This window comes from Blennius ocellaris (assembly GCF_963422515.1).
Source record: "Blennius ocellaris genome assembly, chromosome: 4".
Classification (NCBI taxonomy): Eukaryota; Metazoa; Chordata; class Actinopteri; order Blenniiformes; family Blenniidae; genus Blennius; species Blennius ocellaris.
In genome coordinates, this window is record NC_137653.1 from 480,334 (window position 1) to 502,833 (window position 22,500).

The 22,500-nt window shown below is 43.4% G+C and overlaps 1 protein-coding gene across 1 annotated transcript in view; it reads right to left on the bottom strand.

Annotated features, from left to right (window-relative positions):
* ptprt (protein tyrosine phosphatase receptor type T) overlaps positions 1-22,500 on the bottom strand; it is a gene marked incomplete at both ends in the record, with an annotated part of 294,857 nt that overhangs the window by 165,690 nt on the left and 106,667 nt on the right. Inside the window, 2 exon segments of the mRNA XM_080495323.1 lie at positions 7,177-7,357; positions 8,478-8,593. Coding sequence (XP_080351449.1) covers positions 7,177-7,357; positions 8,478-8,593 — 297 coding nt within the window.

A 22,500-nucleotide genomic window follows, 5' to 3' on the forward strand; every position in this document is an offset into this window, starting at 1 on the left:
ACATATCATACAATAAATATGATACAATAAATATGATACAATAAAATCATACAATAAATATCATACAATAAATATCATAATATATATCATATAATAAATATGATACAATAAATATCATACAATAAATATCATACAATAAATATGATACAATAAATATGATATAATAAATATGATACAATAAATATACAATAAATATGATATAATAAATATGATACAATAAATATCATACAATAAATATGATATAATAAATATGATACAATAAATATGATACAATAAATATCATACAATAAATATGATACAATAAATATAATAAATATATAATAAATATGATACAATACATATGATATAATAAATATGCTACAACAAATATAATATGATAAAATAAATATGCTACAATAAATATGACACAATAAATATAATAAATATATAATAAATATGCTACAATAAATATCATATAATAAATATGATCCAATAAATATGATCTAATAAATATGATCCAATAAATATGATCTAATAAATATGATCCAATAAATATGATACAATAAATATGAACTAAAATATGATATAACAAATATTATACAATAAATATTATACAATAAATATGATAGAATAAATATGATATAATAAATATTATACAATAAATATTATACAATAAATACGATCTAATAAATATGATCTAATAAATATAAGGGTGTTTTTGGACGTTCTTAAGAAATAAGCAAACCCTTTGAAACACCACATTGGTCCCACAGCAGGTCGTAGTTTTCCCGTATTTCAGAATAAAGCCATGTTGAAGGTGATTAAACGTTCAGAGATCCTCCTACGACTCTCAAGGCTCTTTGAAGAATCTCTGTTCCGACAAGCGACGGCCACTGACAAACAAAGAAAACACCCGGCCGTCTTATTGTTGTGTTTCTCCCACGACAGCGTGAAAAAGTCCCTGTGCTCCGACGATAAAAGGATTATTAGGACTGAATGACTGCAGGATCCCTTTTCCCCGGAACCGTTCGCTCATGAGAACATAATCGTGGAGATTAGTCAGCGGCTTTCATATCGGCTGCTTCTGCCTGTTCTCCAGCCGGATTGAAAGAAAACAACGACTGTCGACTCGACTTCCAAGTTAAAGTGACGACTGGAAACACTTATTTGTTATTTATCTGTAGTTCAGCAATCATCAGATTTCTACGTGTTACTGAATAGAATTTAACAACGAAACAACTTGGTGGTTTTATTTTGACAGTCACCGTAATAACAATCCAACTTGGTGGTTTTATTTTGACAGTCACCGTAATAACAATCCAACTTGGTGGTTTTATTTTGACAGTCACCGTAATAACAATCCAACTTGATGGTTTTATTTTGACAGTCACCGTGATTACAATCCAACTTGGTGGTTTTATTTTGACAGTCACCGTAATAACAATCCAACTTGGTGGTTTTATTTTGACAGTCACCGTAATTACAATCCAACTTGCTGGTTTTATTTTGACAGTCACCGTAATAACAATCCAACTTGATGGTTTTATTTTGACAGTCACCGTAATAACAATCCAACTTGATGGTTTTATTTTGACAGTCACCGTAATAACAATCCAACTTGGTGGTTTTATTTTGACAGTCACCGTAATTACAATCCAACTTGCTGGTTTTATTTTGACAGTCACCGTAATAACAATCCAACTTGATGGCTTTATTTTGACAGTCACCGTGATTACAATCCAACTTGGTGGTTTTATTTTGACAGTCACCGTAATAACAATCCAACTTGATGGCTTTATTTTGACAGTCACCGTAATAACAATCCAACTTGGTGGTTTTATTTTGACAGTCACCGTAATTACAATGCAACTTGGTGGTTTTATTTTGACAGTCACCGTAATAACAATCCAACTTGGTGGTTTTATTTTGACAGTCACTGTAATAACAATCCAACTTGGTGGTTTTATTTTGACAGTCACTGTAATAACAATCCAACTTGGTGGTTTTATTTTGACAGTCACCGTAATTACAATCCAACTTGGTGGTTTTATTTTGACAGTCACCGTAATAACAATCCAACTTGGTGGTTTTATTTTGACAGTCACTGTAATAACAATCCAACTTGGTGGTTTTATTTTGACAGTCACCGTAATAACAATCCAACTTGGTGGTTTTATTTTGACAGTCACTGTAATAACAATCCAACTTGGTGGTTTTATTTTGACAGTCACCGTAATTACAATCCAACTTGGTGGTTTTATTTTGACAGTCACCGTAATAACAATCCTACTTGATGGTTTTATTTTGACAGTCACCGTAATAACAATCCAACTTGGTGGTTTTATTTTGACAGTCACCATAATTACAATCCAACTTGGTGGTTTTATTTTGACAGTCACCGTAATAACAATCCAACTTGGTGGTTTTATTTTGACAGTCATTGTAATAACAATCCAACTTGATGGTTTTATTTTGACAGTCACCATAATTACAATCCAACTTGATGGTTTTATTTTGACAGTCACCATAATAACAATCCAACTTGATGGTTTTATTTTGACAGTCACCGTGATTACAATCCAACTTGATGGTTTTATTTTGACAGTCACCGTGATTACAATCCAACTTGGTGGTTTTATTTTGACAGTCACTAATAACAATCCAACTTGGTGGTTTTATTTTGACAGTCACCGTAATAACAATCCAACTTGGTGGTTTTATTTTGACAGTCACCATAATTACAATCCAACTTGATGGTTTTATTTTGACAGTCACCGTGATTACAATCCAACTTGATGGTTTTATTTTGACAGTCACCGTGATTACAATCCAACTTGGTGGTTTTATTTTGACAGTCACCATAATTACAATCCAACTTGATGGTTTTATTTTGACAGTCACCATAATTACAATCCAACTTGGTGGTTTTATTTTGACAGTCACCGTAATAACAATCCAACTTGGTGGTTTTATTTTGACAGTCACCGTAATAACAATCCAACTTGATGGTTTTATTTTGACAGTCACCATAATTACAATCCAACTTGGTGGTTTTATTTTGACAGTCACCGTAATTACAATCCAACTTGGTGGTTTTATTTTGACAGTCACTGTAATAACAATCCAACTTGGTGGTTTTATTTTGACAGTCACTGTAATAACAATCCAACTTGGTGGTTTTATTTTGACAGTCACCGTAATAACAATCCAACTTGGTGGTTTTATTTTGACAGTCACTGTCATAACAATCCAACTTGGTGGTTTTATTTTGACAGTCACCGTAATAACAATCCAACTTGGTGGTTTTATTTTGACAGTCACTGTAATAACAATCCAACTTGGTGGTTTTATTTTGACAGTCACCGTAATAACAATCCAACTTGGTGGTTTTATTTTGACAGTCACTGTAATAACAATCCAACTTGGTGGTTTTATTTTGACAGTCACCGTAATTACAATCCAACTTGGTGGTTTTTTTTTGACAGTCACCGTAATAACAATCCAACTTGATGGTTTCATTTTGACAGTCACCGTAATAACAATACAACTTGGTTTTATTTTGACAGTCACTGTAAAAACAATCCAACTTGGTGGTTTTATTTTGACAGTCACCGTAAAAACAATCCAACTTGGTGGTTTTATTTTGACAGTCACTGTAATAACAATCCAACTTGGTGGTTTTATTTTGACAGTCACCTTAATAACAATCACAACGTGGTGGTTTTATTTTGACAGTCACCATAATTACAATCCAACTTGGTGGTTTTATTGTGACAGTCACTGTAATAACAATCCAACTTGGTGGTTTTATTTTGACAGTCACCGTAATAACAATCACAACGTGGTGGTTTTATTTTGACAGTCACCATAATTACAATCCAACTTGGTGGTTTTATTGTGACAGTCACTGTAATAACAATCCAACTTGGTGGTTTTATTTTGACAGTCACTGTAATAACAATCACAATGTGGTGGTTTTATTTTGACAGTCACCGTGATTACAATCCAACTTGGTGGTTTTATTTTGACAGTCACCGTAATAACAATCCAACTTGGTCGTTGCTCACTAATATAAATGTTTTCAGTGTTTGCATCGTTTCCATGGAAACGGACATCATCATGAAACCTTTGCGAGGTGAACATGAAGAAGCGACTCCTCACACAGTCCTTGGTTTTTACCACAACGACCAGCGGCGGCGAGTCAAAGTGTTTATTTGAGACGTCTTCAGACGATCAGAGGGAAACGTGATTAAAACTCTTCTCGCAGTTACTGGAACACACTGAACAGTAATTCCACGCCTTGATTGCAAATCGCTCATTTTGCCTGGAAACTCGGGTTCCGCTCTCGTCCTGCAGCGTCGGGAGGAACAGGAACTCACATGTGTTTGTTTGTACGCGAGCGCGAGCCTCTGGAGCTGTTAGCGCACACACTGCAATTAGCCTGCGTGTGAAACGACGGCTGCTCGCTTCGCTAATGACTGAATCACAAGCAGGAGATTAACGGCGCTTAAATACAAAACAATTAAGAACAAAACAATTAAGGCTTTTTTTTCTTTTTCCCCTCCATACCCCAAAGCCATAGCTTCTCCCCAGTGTGTGTGTGTGTGTGTGTGTGTGTGTGTGTGTGTGTGTGTGAGAGGATATTAGTTATGAGAGCAGAGCGTCGAGGAAGGTGATCATGGATCGTTACAACAAGCAGGTTATTTTTTATTTAGTTATCTATTTATTTTTTATGCATTTGGTTTTATCCGGCTCATCAGGCGTTGCTCTGACGTTCCGCTTTATCGCCGCTGAGAGGAATCATCGGGAATCATTAGGAATCATCGGAATTAGCGGGAACCATCGGGAATCATCGGAATGAGCGGGAACCATCGGGAATCATCGGAATTAGCGGGAACCATCGGGAACAATCGGGAACCATCGGGAATCATCGGAATTAGCGGGAATCATCGGAATCATCGGGAATCATCGGGAATCATCGGAATTAGCGGGAACCATCGGGAACCATCGGAATTAGCGGGAACCATCGGGAATCATCGGGAACCATCGGAATCAGCGGGAACCATCGGGAATCATCGGAATTAGCGGGAACCATCGGGAACAATCGGGAACCATCGGGAATCATCGGAATTAGCGGGAATCATCGGAATTAGCGGGAATCATCGGAATCATCGGGAACCATCGGGAATCATCGGGAATCATCGGAATTAGCGGGAATCATCGGGAACCATCGGAATTAGCGGGAACCATCGGGAATCATCGGGAACCATCGGGAATCATCGGAATTAGCGGGAACCATCGGGAATCATCGGGAATCATCGGGAATCATCGGGAATCATCGGAATTAGCGGGAACCATCGGGAATCATTGGGAACCATCGGGAATCATCGGGAACCATCGGGAACCATCAGGAATCAGCGGGAATCAGCGGGAACCATCAGGAAGGGAATCAGCGGGAATCATCGGGAATCAGCGGGAATCATCAGGAATCAGCGGGAATCAGCGGGAATCATCAGGAATCATCAGGAATCAGCGGGAATCAGCGGGAACCATCAGGAAGGGAATCATCGGGAACCATCGGGAATCATTGGGAACCATCGGGAATCAGCGTTGGCGGTTTTAAATGAGCAGAACATGAAGCCCTCTGGACGGCAGATTAAAATACACTCAACTACATTTATATTTGAGATTTGAGCCGCTAATAGAGGATTTTCTCTTTATCATTATTATTATTATTATTATTATTAAAGCCAGTTTTCCCCCAGGGGGAAACAACAGGATCAGTTTTTTTTGTTTTTTTGTGTTTGCTGATATTAAACCGGAGCAGAAAAACACAGAACTTGTAAATAATCACAATGTATTCTTGGTTCTAAGATGAGAATTCCGCTGTTTGGCTCCGTTCTGCCGCTCTGCAGACGTCCAGGACTAAAATATGCTTGTTTTTGAAAAAAAACCACGCGAGTCGGCGAAATACGTTTAAAGAGGAAACAGATTGTTTCTGCATTTTTGGTTTCAGAAGAGTTTTTGTCTCGTACAAACTCCACGTCGGTCCAAGTGTCTGTAAACTCCTTAGTTTGATTATCTGAACTGGTCGTTTCCATAATTAACCGGTTGTTGTTTTTTTCTAATTCACAGAAACAACACAAATAAGCAGAAATGTCAACAACATCCTCATCTTGGAGGTAAGGCAAAGGGTGGTATGGGAGGTAAGGCAAAGGGTGGTATGGGAGGTAAGGCAAAGGGTGGTATGGGAGGTAAGGCAAAGGGTGGTATGGGAGGTAAGGCAAAGAGTGGTATGGAGGTAAGGCAAAGGGTGGTATGGAGGTAAGGCAAAGAGTGGTATGGAGGTAAGGCAAAGGGTGGTATGGGAGGTAAGGCAAAGGGTGGCGTGGAGGTAAGGCAAAGGGTGGTATGGAGGTAAGGCAAAGGGTGGCATGGAGGTAAGGCAAAGAGTGGTATGGAGGTAAGGCAAAGAGTGGTATGGAGGTAAGGCAAAGGGTGGTATGGGAGGTAAGGCAAAGGGTGGTATGGGAGGTAAGGCAAAGGGTGGTGTGGGAGGTAAGGCAAAGGGTTGTATGGAGGCAAGGCAAAGAGTGGTATGGAGGTAAGGCAAAGGGTGGTATGGAGGTAAGGCAAAGGGTGGTATGGGAGGTAAGGCAAAGGGTGGTATGGGAGGTAAGGCAAAGGGTGGTATGGGAGGTAAGGCAAAGGGTGGTATGGGAGGTAAGGCAAAGGGTGGTATGGTAGGTAAGGCAAAGGGTGATATGGTAGGTAAGGCACATGGTGGTATGGAGGTAAGGCAAAGGGTGGTATGGAGGTAACGCAAAGGGTGACATGGTAGGTAACGCACATGGTGGTATGGAGGTAAGGCAAAGGGTGGTATGGGAGGTAAGGCAAAGGGTGGTATGGTAGGTAAGGCAAAGGGTGACATGGTAGGTAACGCACATGGTGGTATGGAGGTAAGGCAAAGGGTGGTATGGAGGTAACGCAAAGAGTGCTATGGAGGTAAGGCAAAGGGTGATATGGTAGGTAACGCACATGGTGGTATGGGAGGTAAGGCAAAGGGTGGTATGGAGGTAACGCAAAGGGTGGTATGGGAAGAAAGGAAGAAACTAATCCTGACGGATGGTTTTGCGTAGAGCCCCCCCCCCCCCCCCCCAGGACCTCTGAAGACGGGACACTGCGTCCTTGACTCACCGTCCTCCTCCGTCTGCTTGACGATCTCCTCGCTCTCCTTGCTGCCCTCGGGGTTGGCCAGGACGAGTCGCAGCCGGACGGTGACGAAGGGCCGGAGCCCCCGCAGGGTGTAGTGGGACGACGTCTGGATCAGCTCCTCCGCCGCAAACTCCTGCTGGTTGAAGACGTACTGGTACTGGACCTGAGGACACGAGACGAGACGGAGACGTCAGGACGGAGACGAGACGGAGACGAGACGGAGACGACAAACGGCACCAGCAGAAAGGAAGGACTGGGTTTTATCACTGATCCAATAGTGATGTTACAAAAAAGAGCTATTGCAGTAATTCATAAAGGTTTGTGGTTCTCACACTAACGTTATTTTTAAAATCAAACATCATGAAGTTTAGTGACGTTGTTGAGCTCCAAGCAGGACAGATGTTCTATAAAGCAGGTTCCAGATTGTTACCAAGACAAATACAGAGAAGGTTCCAGATCGTACTGGTCGTTATGAAATACGTGAGGAATTCAACTTTAGGGCTCAGAAGCAGTAGAACCCTGAGAGGTTTTATCCCGACAGTTCATGGTGAACAACTGTGGAACAAACTGGAGTTGAAACAACGTCCAAACATCAACCTGCTCAAATGTAAATACAAACAAAAGATTTTTGAAACATACAGAGAAGAAGAAATGCTTTGAAGAAGTAGGATCAACGTATATGTGTGTGTGTGTGTTGTAAGTTTGGTTGGTGTTGATATGGTCATTTGAAATGTGGGAGGTTCTTTTTTGTTGATGTTTTGTTGTTGTTGTTGACGTTTTGTCCTTTCTATTCTAGCGTGGAATGTACTTTTTGTTGCTCTGAGTTTGGGGGTGGAGCTCAGAAGCTTCTTGCTTTTGAGCAGAATGTGTACTGCTCAGATCAAATAAATAAAATAAATAAAATAAATCAAATAAATCAAATAAATCAAATAAAAATAAATAAATAAATAAATAAATAAAATAAATAAAATAAATAAAATAAATAAAATAAATAAAATAAATAAAATAAATAAAATAAATAAAATAAATAAAATAAATAAAATCACGGTTTCATCCCACAACAAAATAAAAGTATAATGCAAAACGAAGCGTAGCAAGTGTGGCGGTTGCAGACTGTAAACAAAGACTTCACTTCTATTCCAAGTAAACCGCTGGAGGACAAGTGACACTGGACCCTATTGTATAATGTCTCTATTGTAAAATGTGCTGAGTCGTACTTCCTGCCAACATTTACTGCGACATTCCAATCCCCCGTTGCAGAAACGTGAGCGGCGGCTTCTTACCGTCAGGTTGTAGCTGTGGCAGCGCGTCACGGCGTAGCCGAACGTCTCCCACTGGATGGTCAGCTGGCGAGCTCGCACGTCCACCACGTTCACGTTTTGGGGCCCGTGGACCGGATCTGAACCGAGGAGGACAGAGGACAGAGGACAGACATTCAGTATTCTGGATCCGCCGCCTGGACTTTACAGCTTCTGAACGTGAAATATCAGCAGCACATCGTGTCATTAGACAGAAAAACAGCCTTGTTGGTTGACGAGACGATCGGACATGAAGAGACTCGTCCTGCTGGAGTCGGACGGTAAAAGACACGTTGAGGCTGGACGGACGTCCAACTGTTACTAAGCTGGACGGTCTTCTGCTTATATAAACTCTAGTTAAACTTGAGCGGCCAGTGTTTCCTGAACGAGACGACGTCGTCCCTCCAGACGTCCTGAACCGAGACGTCCTGAACCGAGACGTCCTGAACCGAGAGGTCCTGAACCGAGACGTCCTGAACCGAGACGTCCTGAACCAAGACGTCACCACCCGAGTCCAACAGGGACGGTCTCTGCAGCGAGCGGGACGCTGAGCTGCACGTCCAGAGTCGTCTTAACAAGAAAGTCCCTGACCTCCTCCTCCTCCACCTCTCTTCCTCCACCTCTCTTCCTCTCTTCCCCCACCTCCTCCTCCTCCTCCTCCTCCTGCTCCTCCTGAGATGATGTTGACACCGCCGGTGTCCAAAGGACCAGATTTAACAAAGCAGTTGGAATTCCACAACCAGAACTTCCGTCCAATCCTGCTCCACCAAAGACCTGATGGTGGCGCTGGAGGACAATCGGGACGTCACCCGCCAAGACGTATTCCATCGCCACAACTGACCGACTGGACTCTCTGGACGTACGGAAGGCACGGCGGGCGTCGTGTGCAGAAGAGACCAGATGGTTCTCTCTGTGGAACGACGTCGTTTTTATGAACTCAACCCTTTGATCTCACACACAATGTTCTGGGACCCGTCACCTCCGTCGACCAGTTGGGCGAAATCAACAAACAATTCCCGACATAGCATTTTGCAGGGCGACGGGGAAAAAAAAAAAAAAAAGGAAGAAAGCAAGAAGTAAAACTGTGTATGCAGGAGGGCCAGCTTGTCTTTCCACTCACAGGCTGGTTTTGGTGGCGAGCCTCTAATGGGAGATGAAAGCTGTTAACAGGATCACAGGTGCCAAACCCTGTCATCTGCTAATTACTGGACAGTCTGGCCGCCGGCCTGGACGACCGCTAGGCTAGTGCTGCTGCAGCGCCGCAGAGGAGCCCCGAGGCTAAATAAATAAATAAATAACAAATAAAAAAAAATAAAAGCAGGGATTAGTCCAGAAAGCCTGTTTTTAATCTTCCTCGGCTTCATGTTTTACACAAACTGACACCGTCAGAATCTCGACCTCGACCGTCAGCAGCGTGTGTCCGACACCAAAACACTCCTCAGACGTACAAAACACACATTTCTCCACGACGACACTGTGAGTCACAACACAAGAGGAGGCGTCTGTGTGTTTGGCTTGTTTGTTAAAAGAGAGATACAAGACGAAACAAACACAAGGACGATCTTCCCATCGATTCGGAGGACGTTGGTGCTCGTGGAGCTTCACAATGCATAATGCATGATGTGTGATGAAGTGGTGAACCTTCCTGGTGGGCGAGCTGCTCTGACGACACTCGTCCACCAGCGATTGTCAAGAGGAACAAAGCCACATGACACTATATTAAATATATATGGACATATACTGGGTATATGAAAAATATAGACCATGTCAATTAGAAATAACAATATGTAAATATACATTTTACAGGATTTCTATGGAAGTAAAACTGTGCCATCAGATTCTGAATTTGAATTTGTAACTCTGAATTTTTTTTACCATCAAAATCAGACTTTGAATTTTAAGTACGTATCTTTTTTTTGCTTCCGATTTTTTTTCAACATCTAAAAATATTCAGTGTGTAAAAATTCAATGTGTCTAAAAAATTCAGCTGCAAAAAAATTCAGCTGTAAAAAAAAAAAAGATACGTACTTTGAAATTCGAGTGCTTTTAAAATTCAAAGTCTGATTTCGATGGTAAAAAAAAATTCAGAATCTGACGGCACAGTTTTACTACCATAGATTTCTTTTTTCAGCCGGTTCCTTCCAGCCTCATCAGCTCCTCTGGGGTCGGAGGATAATTAGATGTTCGCCACTCTCCTCCAGCGGAAAGACAAAAGTTTACTCGCAATGAGGGCGAGACCCAAAATAGAGGAAACACACGACATCACAGGTTAGTGTAGGTGGACGCAGTGGAAGCTACAACCTAACCAGCCTCGTCAGCTCCTAACAATAATTAATAATAATTACATGTTCGCCACTCTCCTCCAGCGGAAAGACAAAAGTTTACTCGCAATGAGGGCGAGACCTAAAATAGAGGAAACACACGACATCACAAGAGGAATAAAGGTAGAGACTCATTTCTCATGTGGTTATTATCATACGACCGGCTCGGCTCATTAACTCGGTGACATTTGAGCGACGAACCTCCGTCGTGACTTCAGCCAAACTTCACAAGAAGCTTTATTTATTTATATAGCACCTTTCACAGATAAAAAAATCACAAGGTGCTTCACAGAGGCATAAAAATAATAAAATAGCACAGACATAATAAAATAGTGCGGACACAGTAAAATAGTATGGTCACAATAAGATAAGAAGGAGGAGCAACAGCTTTAAAGGCCAAGTCTCCTCTGGATTTAAAGTGGGTCCGTGGAACAGTGAGGAGGTTCTGGCCCGAGAGAACCTAAGGGAGTGACCGGGGGAGTACCAGGGGCACAACAAGTCAGACACATATTTAGGTGCCTGACCTTGCAACACTCTAAAAGTCCAAACTAAAATCTTAAAATCAATTCGAAATTTGATAGGGAGCCGGTGCAGAGAATCTAAAATAGGAGTGATGCGAGATCTTCTGCTGGATCCTGTTCAAAGCCGCGCTGCAGCATTTTGGACCATTTGAAGATGGTTCAAAGCAGATTTGTTAAAACAAGTAAAAAAGGGAGTTACAATAATCTAAACGAGACGAAATAAAAGCATGAATTACCATTTCAAGGTCAGAGTTGGATAAAATTGGCCTTAGTTTGGCGATGTTCCTCAAATGGAAAAAGCTGTTTTTCACCAGACGTCTTGAATGGCTGTCGAGGGACAGAGACTGGTCGAACCAAATGCCAAGGTTTCTAACGCTCGACTGAATCGAGGAGCCCAGAGAACCAAGGTGGTTCGCACCCAAAGGGATTTTTTGCTCTGGAGAAATAATCAAAGTCTCACAACCGAACGTGGCGACGCTCATTAAACCTGAAGCGTCCAAGTCCGGAGAGAAACGATCCAGTGAGTCACTTTGGTTCAAGGTACTTGTGAATAATTCATTCTGTTTTCTCATCGTAACAGGAAGTGAGAAATTCTCACCAGAGAACAATCGACTAATGAAAACACACATTATGAGGGAACTGAGTGCAAATGTTGCGTTCAAAGTGTTCCGTCGCGTTTCGACTGAAAACGTTTTTTGTTTCAGAAATATTTGGCATTTAAAGGGGCGGCGTTTCCAAAACGACGCTTGTTTAAAGCGGCAGAAACACAGAGAAGGACGGAGTTACCATGGCAACACCAACAAACAAACTGGATACGGTTTGTTTTAACAAACCAAGAACTGCCCCTTGACCTCGGCGGCGTCTGTTCAAACTTCACTCTTTCTAATCTTAGACGGGCGGTTTGAGACGGGATGAGACGGGATGAGACGACGAAGACGATGAGACGACGTCCAAACAAGCTGCTTATTGTAACGATCAGATCAGGCTGATGAGACGAGATTAGCCGGCGGCGGCGCCGTCTGGAGCGTCTCCGCAGGAGGAACAATTGAAATATAAAGTTCAGGTTTTTCTCTGAAGTCACACGTTATTGTCTTTCCTCGGATGACGTCAAGCCTGCTGGACAAGTTCTCCATTGTTCTTCTAGTATTCGAGTATTGTAGTACTTAAGCGCATCAGCATCTCGCCCTGTAATCCTCGTCTGGATCGATAATCAGAAGATTGTTGCTTCATTAGAAGAGTTAAACCATGAAACCATCTGTCAGAGTCTGTTCTGCTAAGATATCTGAGAAATCGAAATCTCTCTCTCTCTCTCTCTCTCTCTCTCTCTCTCTCTCTCTCTCTCTCTCTCTCTCTCTCTCTCTCTCTCTCTCTCTCTCTCTCTCTCTCTCTCTCTCTCTCTCTCTCTCTCTCTCTCTCTCTCTCTCTCTCTCTCTCTCTCTCTCTCTCTCTCTCTCTCTCTCTCTCTCTCTCTCTCTCTCTCTCTCTCTCTCTCTCTCTCTCTCTCTCTCTCTCTCTCTCTCTACACACAACAAATAAAATACATTTTATTATCACAATTATACCCACATACACATCCATTCATTCATTCATTCATTCATTCAGGGTTGAATCATCCAGACTTTGTCTTGTACTGTCAAGATACATCTAAACATTTAAAGTACCCGACAGATTACCACAATACTCTACACTACTAAACAGTACTCCACAATGATGTACAGTACTCCTCAGTACTCCACAATGATGTACAGTACTCCTCAGTACTCCACACTACTCCACAATGCTGTACAGTACTCTACACTATTCCACAGTACTCCAAAGTACTCTACACTACTCCACAGTACTCTTCAGTACTCCACAATGCTGTACAGTACTCTACACTACTCCACAGTACTCCACAGTACTCCACAGTCAGTAAGGTAGTGTACTTCTTGTGGAGGTGTGTAGAGTAAAGCTGTTCGTCTGCAGCCTTCAGAGGATTTATGATTCAGAGTTTGTTTCTACTTCAGATCCTGGAGTCCTTGAGAGTGAGGCCGTGGCAGACTGGCACTGGGCGGGGGGGGGGGACAACACAGGCCGGGGGTCAGCCCAGCAGGAGGTCTGCTTCCACAGCCCACATACTGGCTGCAGGAAATGGACTTCACTCCGTCGTACTGAGAGATGCAGATATACTTCACTCTGCACTTCCTTCTTTCTTCTTCTAGAAACAAACAATAAAACAAAAACTCACTCTGCAGGAGCTTCACTGTACCTTTCTGCAAAAACTCCATTCCAAGGTCTTCACAGGGACCAACTGGTTTGTCACTCCAAGACAACTAGTGGCCCTCCAAGCCAACTAGTGGCCCTCCAAGTCAACTAGTGGCCCTCCAAGTCAACTAGTGGCCCTCCAAGTCAACTAGTGGCCCTCCAAGTCAACTAGTGGCCCTCCAAGTCAACTAGTGGCCCTCCAAGCCAACTAGTGGCCCTCCAAGTCAACTAGTGGCTGTTCTGGCAGGTAAATGTCTTTCCAGGCTGTCCTGGGATCCCAGGATCTGATGAACGAGCAGCAGAGATTGAGCCATTAATCCAGAGACTTCAGGGAGCTGCTCCATGGTGGCGGGGGGGGAGGAGGGGAGGAGGGGAGGAGGGGGGGAGGAGGGGGGTGGAAATCAATCTCACTACCTCCCTTTGCTCCCCTCCTCCTTCATGTTGCTCTTCTGTTCCAGCTGCTTTTTATTTTATTCTCCTCCTGTTGATTCTCATCCTCCATTTTTCTTTCTCTCTTCGCCACCGATAATCGTTTCCTGCTCTCCTCTGTTTCACCTCCACTTTATTCCTCCTCCTCCTCCTCCTTCTTCTGCTGGAATCTCATCTGTCGCTTCTCCGTCATCTCAACTCTGCACTTTCACTCTTTTTGCTCCAACAATTTATTGCATTTCTCCTGTTGTGAACCCCGAATGTTCACTAGTGTTCACTAATGTTCACTATTCCTACTGTGGAGTGTCGGAGAAAACATCACAACTGCAATATGGGTTTATATATATATATATACAGTACACACACGGTGTATGTAGTATTTATTGATTTGATGCTAGTGTATAAAAGCATAAACCAACCGACCCAATTTCACCTCTCGTTTGCTGCAACAGTTCAATTGAAATTTAAATGTGAACTTTAAAGGGTTTTTTTTCATATTTTTTTGCCAAAACCAAACAATTGCTACAGAAAACGTCTACATTCTCAACGTAAAGTCAATATTGATGAAAGCTTCTGGTGCGAAATGCAGTAAAATGTGCAGGAAACTCCCCTTATTAATAATAATAATAATAATAATAAAAAAAAAAATGTAAAGTCTCAAAGTACTATGAAAATCCCGGGTGTAGAAGCAGAAAACAGTTTCATTCTGGGAGTTTTTTGTGTGTTTTTGTTTTTTTAATCAACATTTTCTTTCAAAAGTTCACTATTTCCTCGACTGTTTGGATGTTTTGAAGCCTCTTGCTGGTTTTGTTCCACGGGTCACTAAACACAATGGATTTCCTGACAAAGAACATTTTTCACGGAGCCTCAATATGAAGATTTTGTTTTAATATTTCATGCCGTCAAAATGAAGTCAAAGGATATTTTCTACTCCTCCTGTTGTTTACACCAAAAACAGTTTGAGCCGAGTTCATAAGAACTCTTTAATGTGGCCTTGCTGATCATGAACTGAAGATCTGTGCTGGTCTGCGTCTCTCCTCTCCTCCATTCCCTCGTTCTCTCGCTTTTTATGCTTCTGATTCCTTCAATATTCACAAAGAACGAACAGCAGAAACATGAAAGAAACAAGAGTAGAAGACGAGTCGTGGCTCGTCGCTCTGGGAGGAGCAGGGACAGGACGAGCTCTGTTCCAGGCTGTGTGTGTGTGTGTGTGTGTGTGTGTGTGTGTGTGTGTGTGTGTGTGTGTGTGTGTGTGTGTGTGTGTGTGTCCACTGAATAAGTTACAGATTACTAAAACTACTCTGGCCAGAGGCGAGAAATACAATTAATACCAGAGATCAACCACACACACACACACACACACACACACACACACACACACACACACACACACACACACACACACACACACACACACACACACACACACACACACACACACACACACACACACACACACACACACACACACACACACACACACCTGAGGCACTTATATCTTCAGCATTAGCTGTGTGACCATTTATATCTTGCAGAGGCTGCAACTTTAATTCTGCATCCTCACACCAAAGCAATAACAGTGTAACCTCTACCTAACACACACACACGCACACACACACACACGCACACGCACACACACACACAGGCCCTCCTGTGAAGCTGACCCTCGAAGGCAAACAAGCAACATCAGAGGAAAACCCTGACGAAGGCTTCACTCCCGTGGATTTAACAAATTGTGTGTGTGTGTGTGTGTGTGTGTGTGTGTGTGTGTGTGTGTGTGTGTGTGTGTGTGTGTGCGTGCGTGTGCGTGTGTTTTCAATACCAAAACAAACAACGGGGCCCACTAGTGGCGGAGCATGCTAACTACATCATTTCCAGTGATCCTGTTCTGAACGGTCATTGTTGTCAAAACGTCGCCGTGTCGATGTGAAAAAGTCCCGAAATGAAAACGGTGAAACGTTGTTTAAACGAGGCCTAAAAGCTTCAGAAGCATCGAGCACTGACTAATGTAATGCGCTTAAAATACACAATGTGTGAGGAAAGTCGCACATCGAAGGTGAATTTAGAAACATTTGACAGAAAAACAATGATTAAAGTGGGATTTTTGGGGGCAATTTTTGCACTTTCAAACTGATTTGATGGGTTAAAAGAGAATCCGACGCTCGTTCTGCTGCTGAACTCTACACGGTGATCGTGCGGTGGATTGTTCCGCGTGGCGTCGGGACTCCGCCCAGACGAAGCTGCAGAATCAGTCAGACTCGTGGTCTCAGCGGCAGACCGGCCGACCCCCCTGCGGCTTCACGTCTTGGATAAATTGGATTAAATGGAGTCGTAGCAGATGCCTTTTAGTGGATTTTAATTAGGCCTCGCCGCATGGAGCCAGCGACAGAGTTTAACCATAACTCAAGAACACGTGACTGAACGGGAGGCGACGCTCCGGGCCTGCAACCCCAAAATCAATTCAGGAAATTCTGAAGGAAATCACATAATTGGACGCCAACAGCCCGACTTTGTAACCGATCATTATCGAATTTTCAATTTTTTGGGGGGGGAGAAAGGGGGGGGGTTCTTTTTCAATAACACTCTAACATGTTCAATAACACTCTGCATCACATTAGATTGTTCACTCGCCGGCAGTAACTCGTTCAGATCCTCCGCTTCCACCATTACCCCCCCGGCTGATTCCCCGACAACATCCGGACGGGCCGACGGAGCCGAGGCACGACTCGCCTCCGTCTACAGATTCAATTCCCTCCAGGTGAAAAGTTACCCCTCAATTGAAATCATGACCTCTTTAACAGTTTTTAAGTGAGAGCGCGATTCTACATCCGCCTCCTGCCGGAGTCGAGAGAGCCGGCGGATCGTCTGACGGCTGGGGGAGCGTCTCACACACACACACACACACACACACACACACATATATATATATATATATATATATATTGTGATATGAAAAGCTTTGAGGAGGGGAAAAAATGCTCCGAGCCAAAACTGCGCCGTAATGTAATTCAAAATGAAGCAGAAAGGAAATCTATTTCGAATTTCTGGCTTTATTAATACCGTCGCAGCGACACGCTGGGAAGGGACAATTGAGTTGTAGAAATTTGCAGGGATAGAGGGAGGCGGCGGAGGGCGAGCGGGGCGTGGAGAGGAAGGAGGCCGAGGGGGAGAGACGCCACAGGAGAGAGAGAAAAAAGACATTGTTTACTTAAACGAGTCCATATTTACAGTAATTTCATTACTTTATGTTGAATTAAAGGGTTTCAATGAGCTGCGGTACCTCTTTCTTGATAGTTTATATTTACATTAATTTCATTAGATCGTTTCGCATTAAACAATTTGGCTGAGGTGTGGTAGTTCCTTCCATAGTTGCAGTAATTTCATTAGATTATAACGAAGTAATCAGGTTGAATCGTCTCTTGTGGGTTCGTCTTAGTAAGAAGAAAAAAAAAAGTCTATTTTTGAGGTAATTCCAGTGAATTATGTGAGAATTAACAGTTTCAATGTTGTTGCTCCAGCCTGGGAGAAAAAGTTCATGTTTACAGTCATTTCAGTAGATTGGGTTTGATTAATCAGTTTAAATGAGCTGTTGTCGCTTCTTCTCGGTAAAAATTCCATAATTACATTAAATTCATCAGATTATGTTGCATTGAACAGTTTGACTGAGACGTGGTATTTCCTTCTACGTTGTGTTGTATTAAACAGTAATAATGAGGTCTGGTCGTTCCCTGGTGGTGAAACAAGTCCAGGTATAGTCAGTTCAGTTCAGTTCAGTTTGATTTGGGTGGATTACGTTGCAGAGTTAAACACTTTGAACGCGTCGCAGAGACACAATGAGAGACAGAAGCTGAACAACAGAAGGGAATATAATGAGGAAGAAGTGCAGTCGAGGCTCGTGACTCGTGACAAAGACAAACGGCGTGACAAAGAGGAGTCGGCAGACGGAGACGGAGCGCTGAAGGGGCGAGGGGAGATTTAAAGCAGCCACATAATGAGCCAATTGATGGCGAAGCCTGAGGTGAAGCACCGGCAGACACATGGTGATTGGCTGAGAATGACGGAGTGACGGGCCGCGACCTGGAGGAGAGACGGAGATGAAACCTGGAGGGAGGAGGGAGGGAGGGAGGGAGGGAGGGAGGAGGAGGGAGGGAGGAGGTGTACTCATCTCCAGATGAGAAAGAGGAGAACAGAACAGAAGAGCTGGAGGCCCCGAGTCAAAGCGCCGATACAGCGGCTCGTTACAATAATGTCACTCAGCCAATTATGGCCCTCAGATCAGACTCTAACAGGAAGTGAGTCATCCTCCAGATCAGACTCTAACAGGAAGTGAGTCATCCTCCAGATCAGACTCTAACAGGAAGTGAGTCGTCCTCCGGATCAGACTCTAACAGGAAGTGAGTCACCCTCCGGATCAGACTCTAACAGGAAGTGAGTCACCCTCCGGATCAGACTCTAACAGGAAGTGTGTCATCCTCCGGATCAGACTCTAACAGGAAGTGAGTCACCCTCCGGATCAGACTCTAACAGGAAGTGTGTCGTCCTCCAGATCAGACTCTAATAGGAAGTGTGTTGTCCTCCAGATCAGACTCTAACAGGAAGTGTGTCATCCTCCAGATCAGACTAACAGGAAGTGAGTCGTCCTCCGGATCAGACTCTAACAGGAAGTGTGTCATCCTCCAGATCAGACTCTAACAGGAAGTGAGTCGTCCTCCAGATCAGACTCTAACAGGAAGCGTGTAGTCCTCCAGATCAGACTCTAACAGGAAGTGAGTCATCCTCCGGATCAGACTCTGACAGGAAGTGTGTAGTCCTCCGGATCAGACTCTAACAAGAAGTGAGTCGTCCTCCCGATCAGACTCTAACAGGAAGTGAGTCGTCCTCCCGATCAGACTCTAACAGGAAGTGAGTCGTCCTCCAGATCAGACTCTAACAGGAAGTGTGTCATCCTCCAGATCAGACTCTAACAGGAAGTGAGTCGTCCTCCAGATCAGACTCTAACAGGAAGTGAGTCGTCCTCCCGATCAGACACTGACAGGAAGTGTGTAGTCCTCCGGATCAGACTCTAACAAGAAGTGAGTCGTCCTCCCGATCAGACTCTAACAGGAAGTGAGTCGTCCTCCAGATCCTAAAGTCTCCCCTGATCACTCAAAGCGAGATCCCTTGCAGGGATCCTCATTTCAAAGCCGCATTTTAAATGAGAAGAGAATTAGACGACACGTTAGGAAGGAAACCTCTGGAAGGGTGCGGCAGACGAGGATCTGAGCTCAGAGATAGATAGATAGATAGATAGATAAATACTTTAATGATCTCCAAGAGAAATTCACAAGAAAACAGAAGCAGGAGGAACGGTGAGGAAAGAAAATGAATAAATAGCTGAATTCCTCATTTCTCAGGACAAAGTGGGAGAAAAGGTGAAGCCGAGAACAACAGACAGAGCAGAAGATCAATAACATGTAAACTAGGCCTGGGCAAGAAACCGAAGATTTACCGAAACTGAAAACTACCGAGGTCACGTTGCTCATGTCGGTAGATTCAGTGTTTAAAAACAATAAATAAAAGAGAGGTTGGTTATGAGTGTGTGTGTAGGTGGCCTGTCCCTTTAAGACGCTGTGACTCCGCCCACCCAGGCTGTAACAACAAAGAGAGGAGGCGATGGAGGAGGTCCAGAAGTCTTGGCGGCTGGAAAATCCTCCGTATCGAGAATCAGCGGTCAGAGTGACGCTGAGGGAATCATCGGCTCGTGAAAAAGTCATTTTACACATAAAATACGTCAGTTGTTTCAGGAGAACGAGGTCAGGAGGTATTATTTTCACGCCACGGTGGAGAAACCCCTCGTTTTCATCCAGACGGAGTCACAGTCTCATCGTCTCAGTCCTTCTCATCTCAGGTCATCTGACCTCATCAGCTCTTCAATACGTCTCAGCTAAAAGGACTTACTCTGTATTTTCTTCTTTTATTTTCACACAGTGCGGTTTTACAGTCCTGATAAATACGTCCAGGGAGTCGTACTATCGATATGACTGCTACCTGCAGGGGGCGCCGTGGAGTCGGTATCGTCATGGAGGTGAACCGATCAATATATCCTGATATTGATCGGGAGCCCTATCGCCCCGCCCTGACGCAAACTCCCATGTAAACCGTGAGCAGAGATGGTGACCGACTGTACTTGAGGAGACGAAGACTGACCCAGTAAAGCTCCTTCAGGAAACGACAGAACCAGATAAAGTCCTACATTTCTTCAATAAACAAAAACCAAACAAATTAAATTCCAGATTCAGATTGGGCTATTCTTTCACCGCCGCAGACCCTGAAATGGTCGTTGATGAAGGTTTGCCTCCTGGACCCTTGGAGCCGAAACGCTTCCGCCAGAACCGTGAAAGTCCGGAAGACGGAACCGTAAGGAGAAGCACATCAGTCAAGCGTTCGGACGAAGAGGAAACCTTTGGAGAGGAAACTAAAACTGTTCCACTTCGGTTTCCCGCTGCTGCTCTCAAGCCTCTCGGCGTTTGATTCTCGCGGCTCGCCTTCACCCAGACATCCAGACGATTCCTCAGCCTAATGAAGAAGAATCTCCTCGACCCCGCTAATTGCGCCTCCAATTTGCCGAGCAGATGTGGACGTCTGGAAGCCGTGTGAGAATCCGAGGCGGAGCTTTGTCTCTGGATTCCAACACGTGTTTTCATAATAGTTCCAACATCTCGCGGCGCCTCGTCGGAACAGAAATACCGACATTGACGCGAGCAGAGTTTCCTCGACGTTCACGGAGTCGTGGCCGGTTTCAACATCTGGACCCAAATACCCACCAGCAAGTGGTTCTAGAGGATTTAGTGACATTTTCACTGGATTTTGCAGCAGAATGTTTCATTGTGGCCACAACAAAGCAAATTTGGATAAAAACATTAATATGAAGGTTATTATAGAAAATGTCACAGTTCAGACGCCTCCAGTTGAATCTGGATTGTAAGCAGCTTCTGAAGTTAAAATTCTATTTAGCATTTATTTGGTGTACATTTTAGTACATATCATATACATGCATCTATATTGTATTCATCTACATATTATTTGGTTCAAATACGCATCTCATGTCACAATGTAGTATTCAGTAGTACATAAAGCATTAGAATGTACCATTTAAGGTCTTTTTTTTTTTTTACATTTTCAGCTGTTTGTTGAGGCTAAACTTGTTTTTTTTGCTCCATTTATTTCTTTTCATTTTCTATTTCCTTGACGTTATGACTGTCTGGCGTCACTGCAGGTATGAAGACGATCATTACTGCTGGAAAACCCTGAGAAAGAGAATTCTACATCATATGATGGCAGGTTATTGTGGCACTACTTTAGCAGTCAGGACGAGACGAGGCTGAATGTGAATCCCGAGTGGGAAAATAAAAACTAGAAACAAGGTTGTTTTTCGCATCATAAGTACGACTTCTGAAGGTTTAAAGCCTGGAACTCGTCCCATAAACTGGACCGTCTTTAATATCCAGCTAGAACTGGCGGCAGATACTTGGATGTGTGTGCTGCTATAAACGTTGATTACGAAAAAACACGATTCCTTTTTGATGTAATTTCCATTTATCCCATTCTACGATTAACCATCATCCAGTTTGAGTGTCGGCGTGAAGAAAAGAAGCTCCAGAGTTCAGGGCCAGGCACTTTTCTTTTTCGTTTCTTTTCTGTGATGAGCCGGTTTGTTTCTTTGTGCGTCTGCAGATCGAAGAGCCGAGAGGAGGCCACTTGTTTGGCTTTATGCTGAAACGCCTCTTTCCAAATGTCACAACAGTGGCGCCGCATCGAGCGAGCATCTCGCCGTCGCTCACCCACTGCGTCTTTGTAAGTGTCCCTGTACTCTGAAGGCAGAGTGTGTATATCAATGTACACCTGCGTGTACCAGTGTGTACTCCAGGCACTACAAGGCCAGCAAAGTGTTTTTTGGGCTGCGGGGTGTGTGTGTGTGTGTGTGTGTGTGTGTGTGTGTGTGTGTGTGTGTGTGTGTGTGTGTGTGTGTGTGTGTGTGTGTGTGTGTGTGTTGACGTGTCCCGAGTTTTAAGTGTCGCTGATTCCTGTCTTGTCCGCCAGCGTAATGGGGAAGTATTGACGGGCCTCCTGTGGAGGGTTTTCTTCTCGCGGCAACGAAATGGGGTTTATTGGAAACCGCGAAGGAAAACAGAGCAAAAAGTCTGAAGGAAACAATAAAAGCCAGCCGCCGATTTCATAAGCAGCTTTTTATCAGCCGCACTGAAATCAAACCCACGTTCACGTACGAAATTATAGGCATTATGAAGAATAAAATCTAAATATAAAGCCTTTCTCAACAATGTCAGCATCGGGTATCGGGCCAGTACTGCGAGGAGTACTTGTACTCTTCAATCTTCCCGATACAACTTGGCGAGTATTACGGCTAGCGACGGTACCGAGGGAGAGCCGGCGACTCTTTGTACGTAACGAGGAAGACGGAAGGAAGACGGACTGTAAATTAGGTTCTGTCAAAAA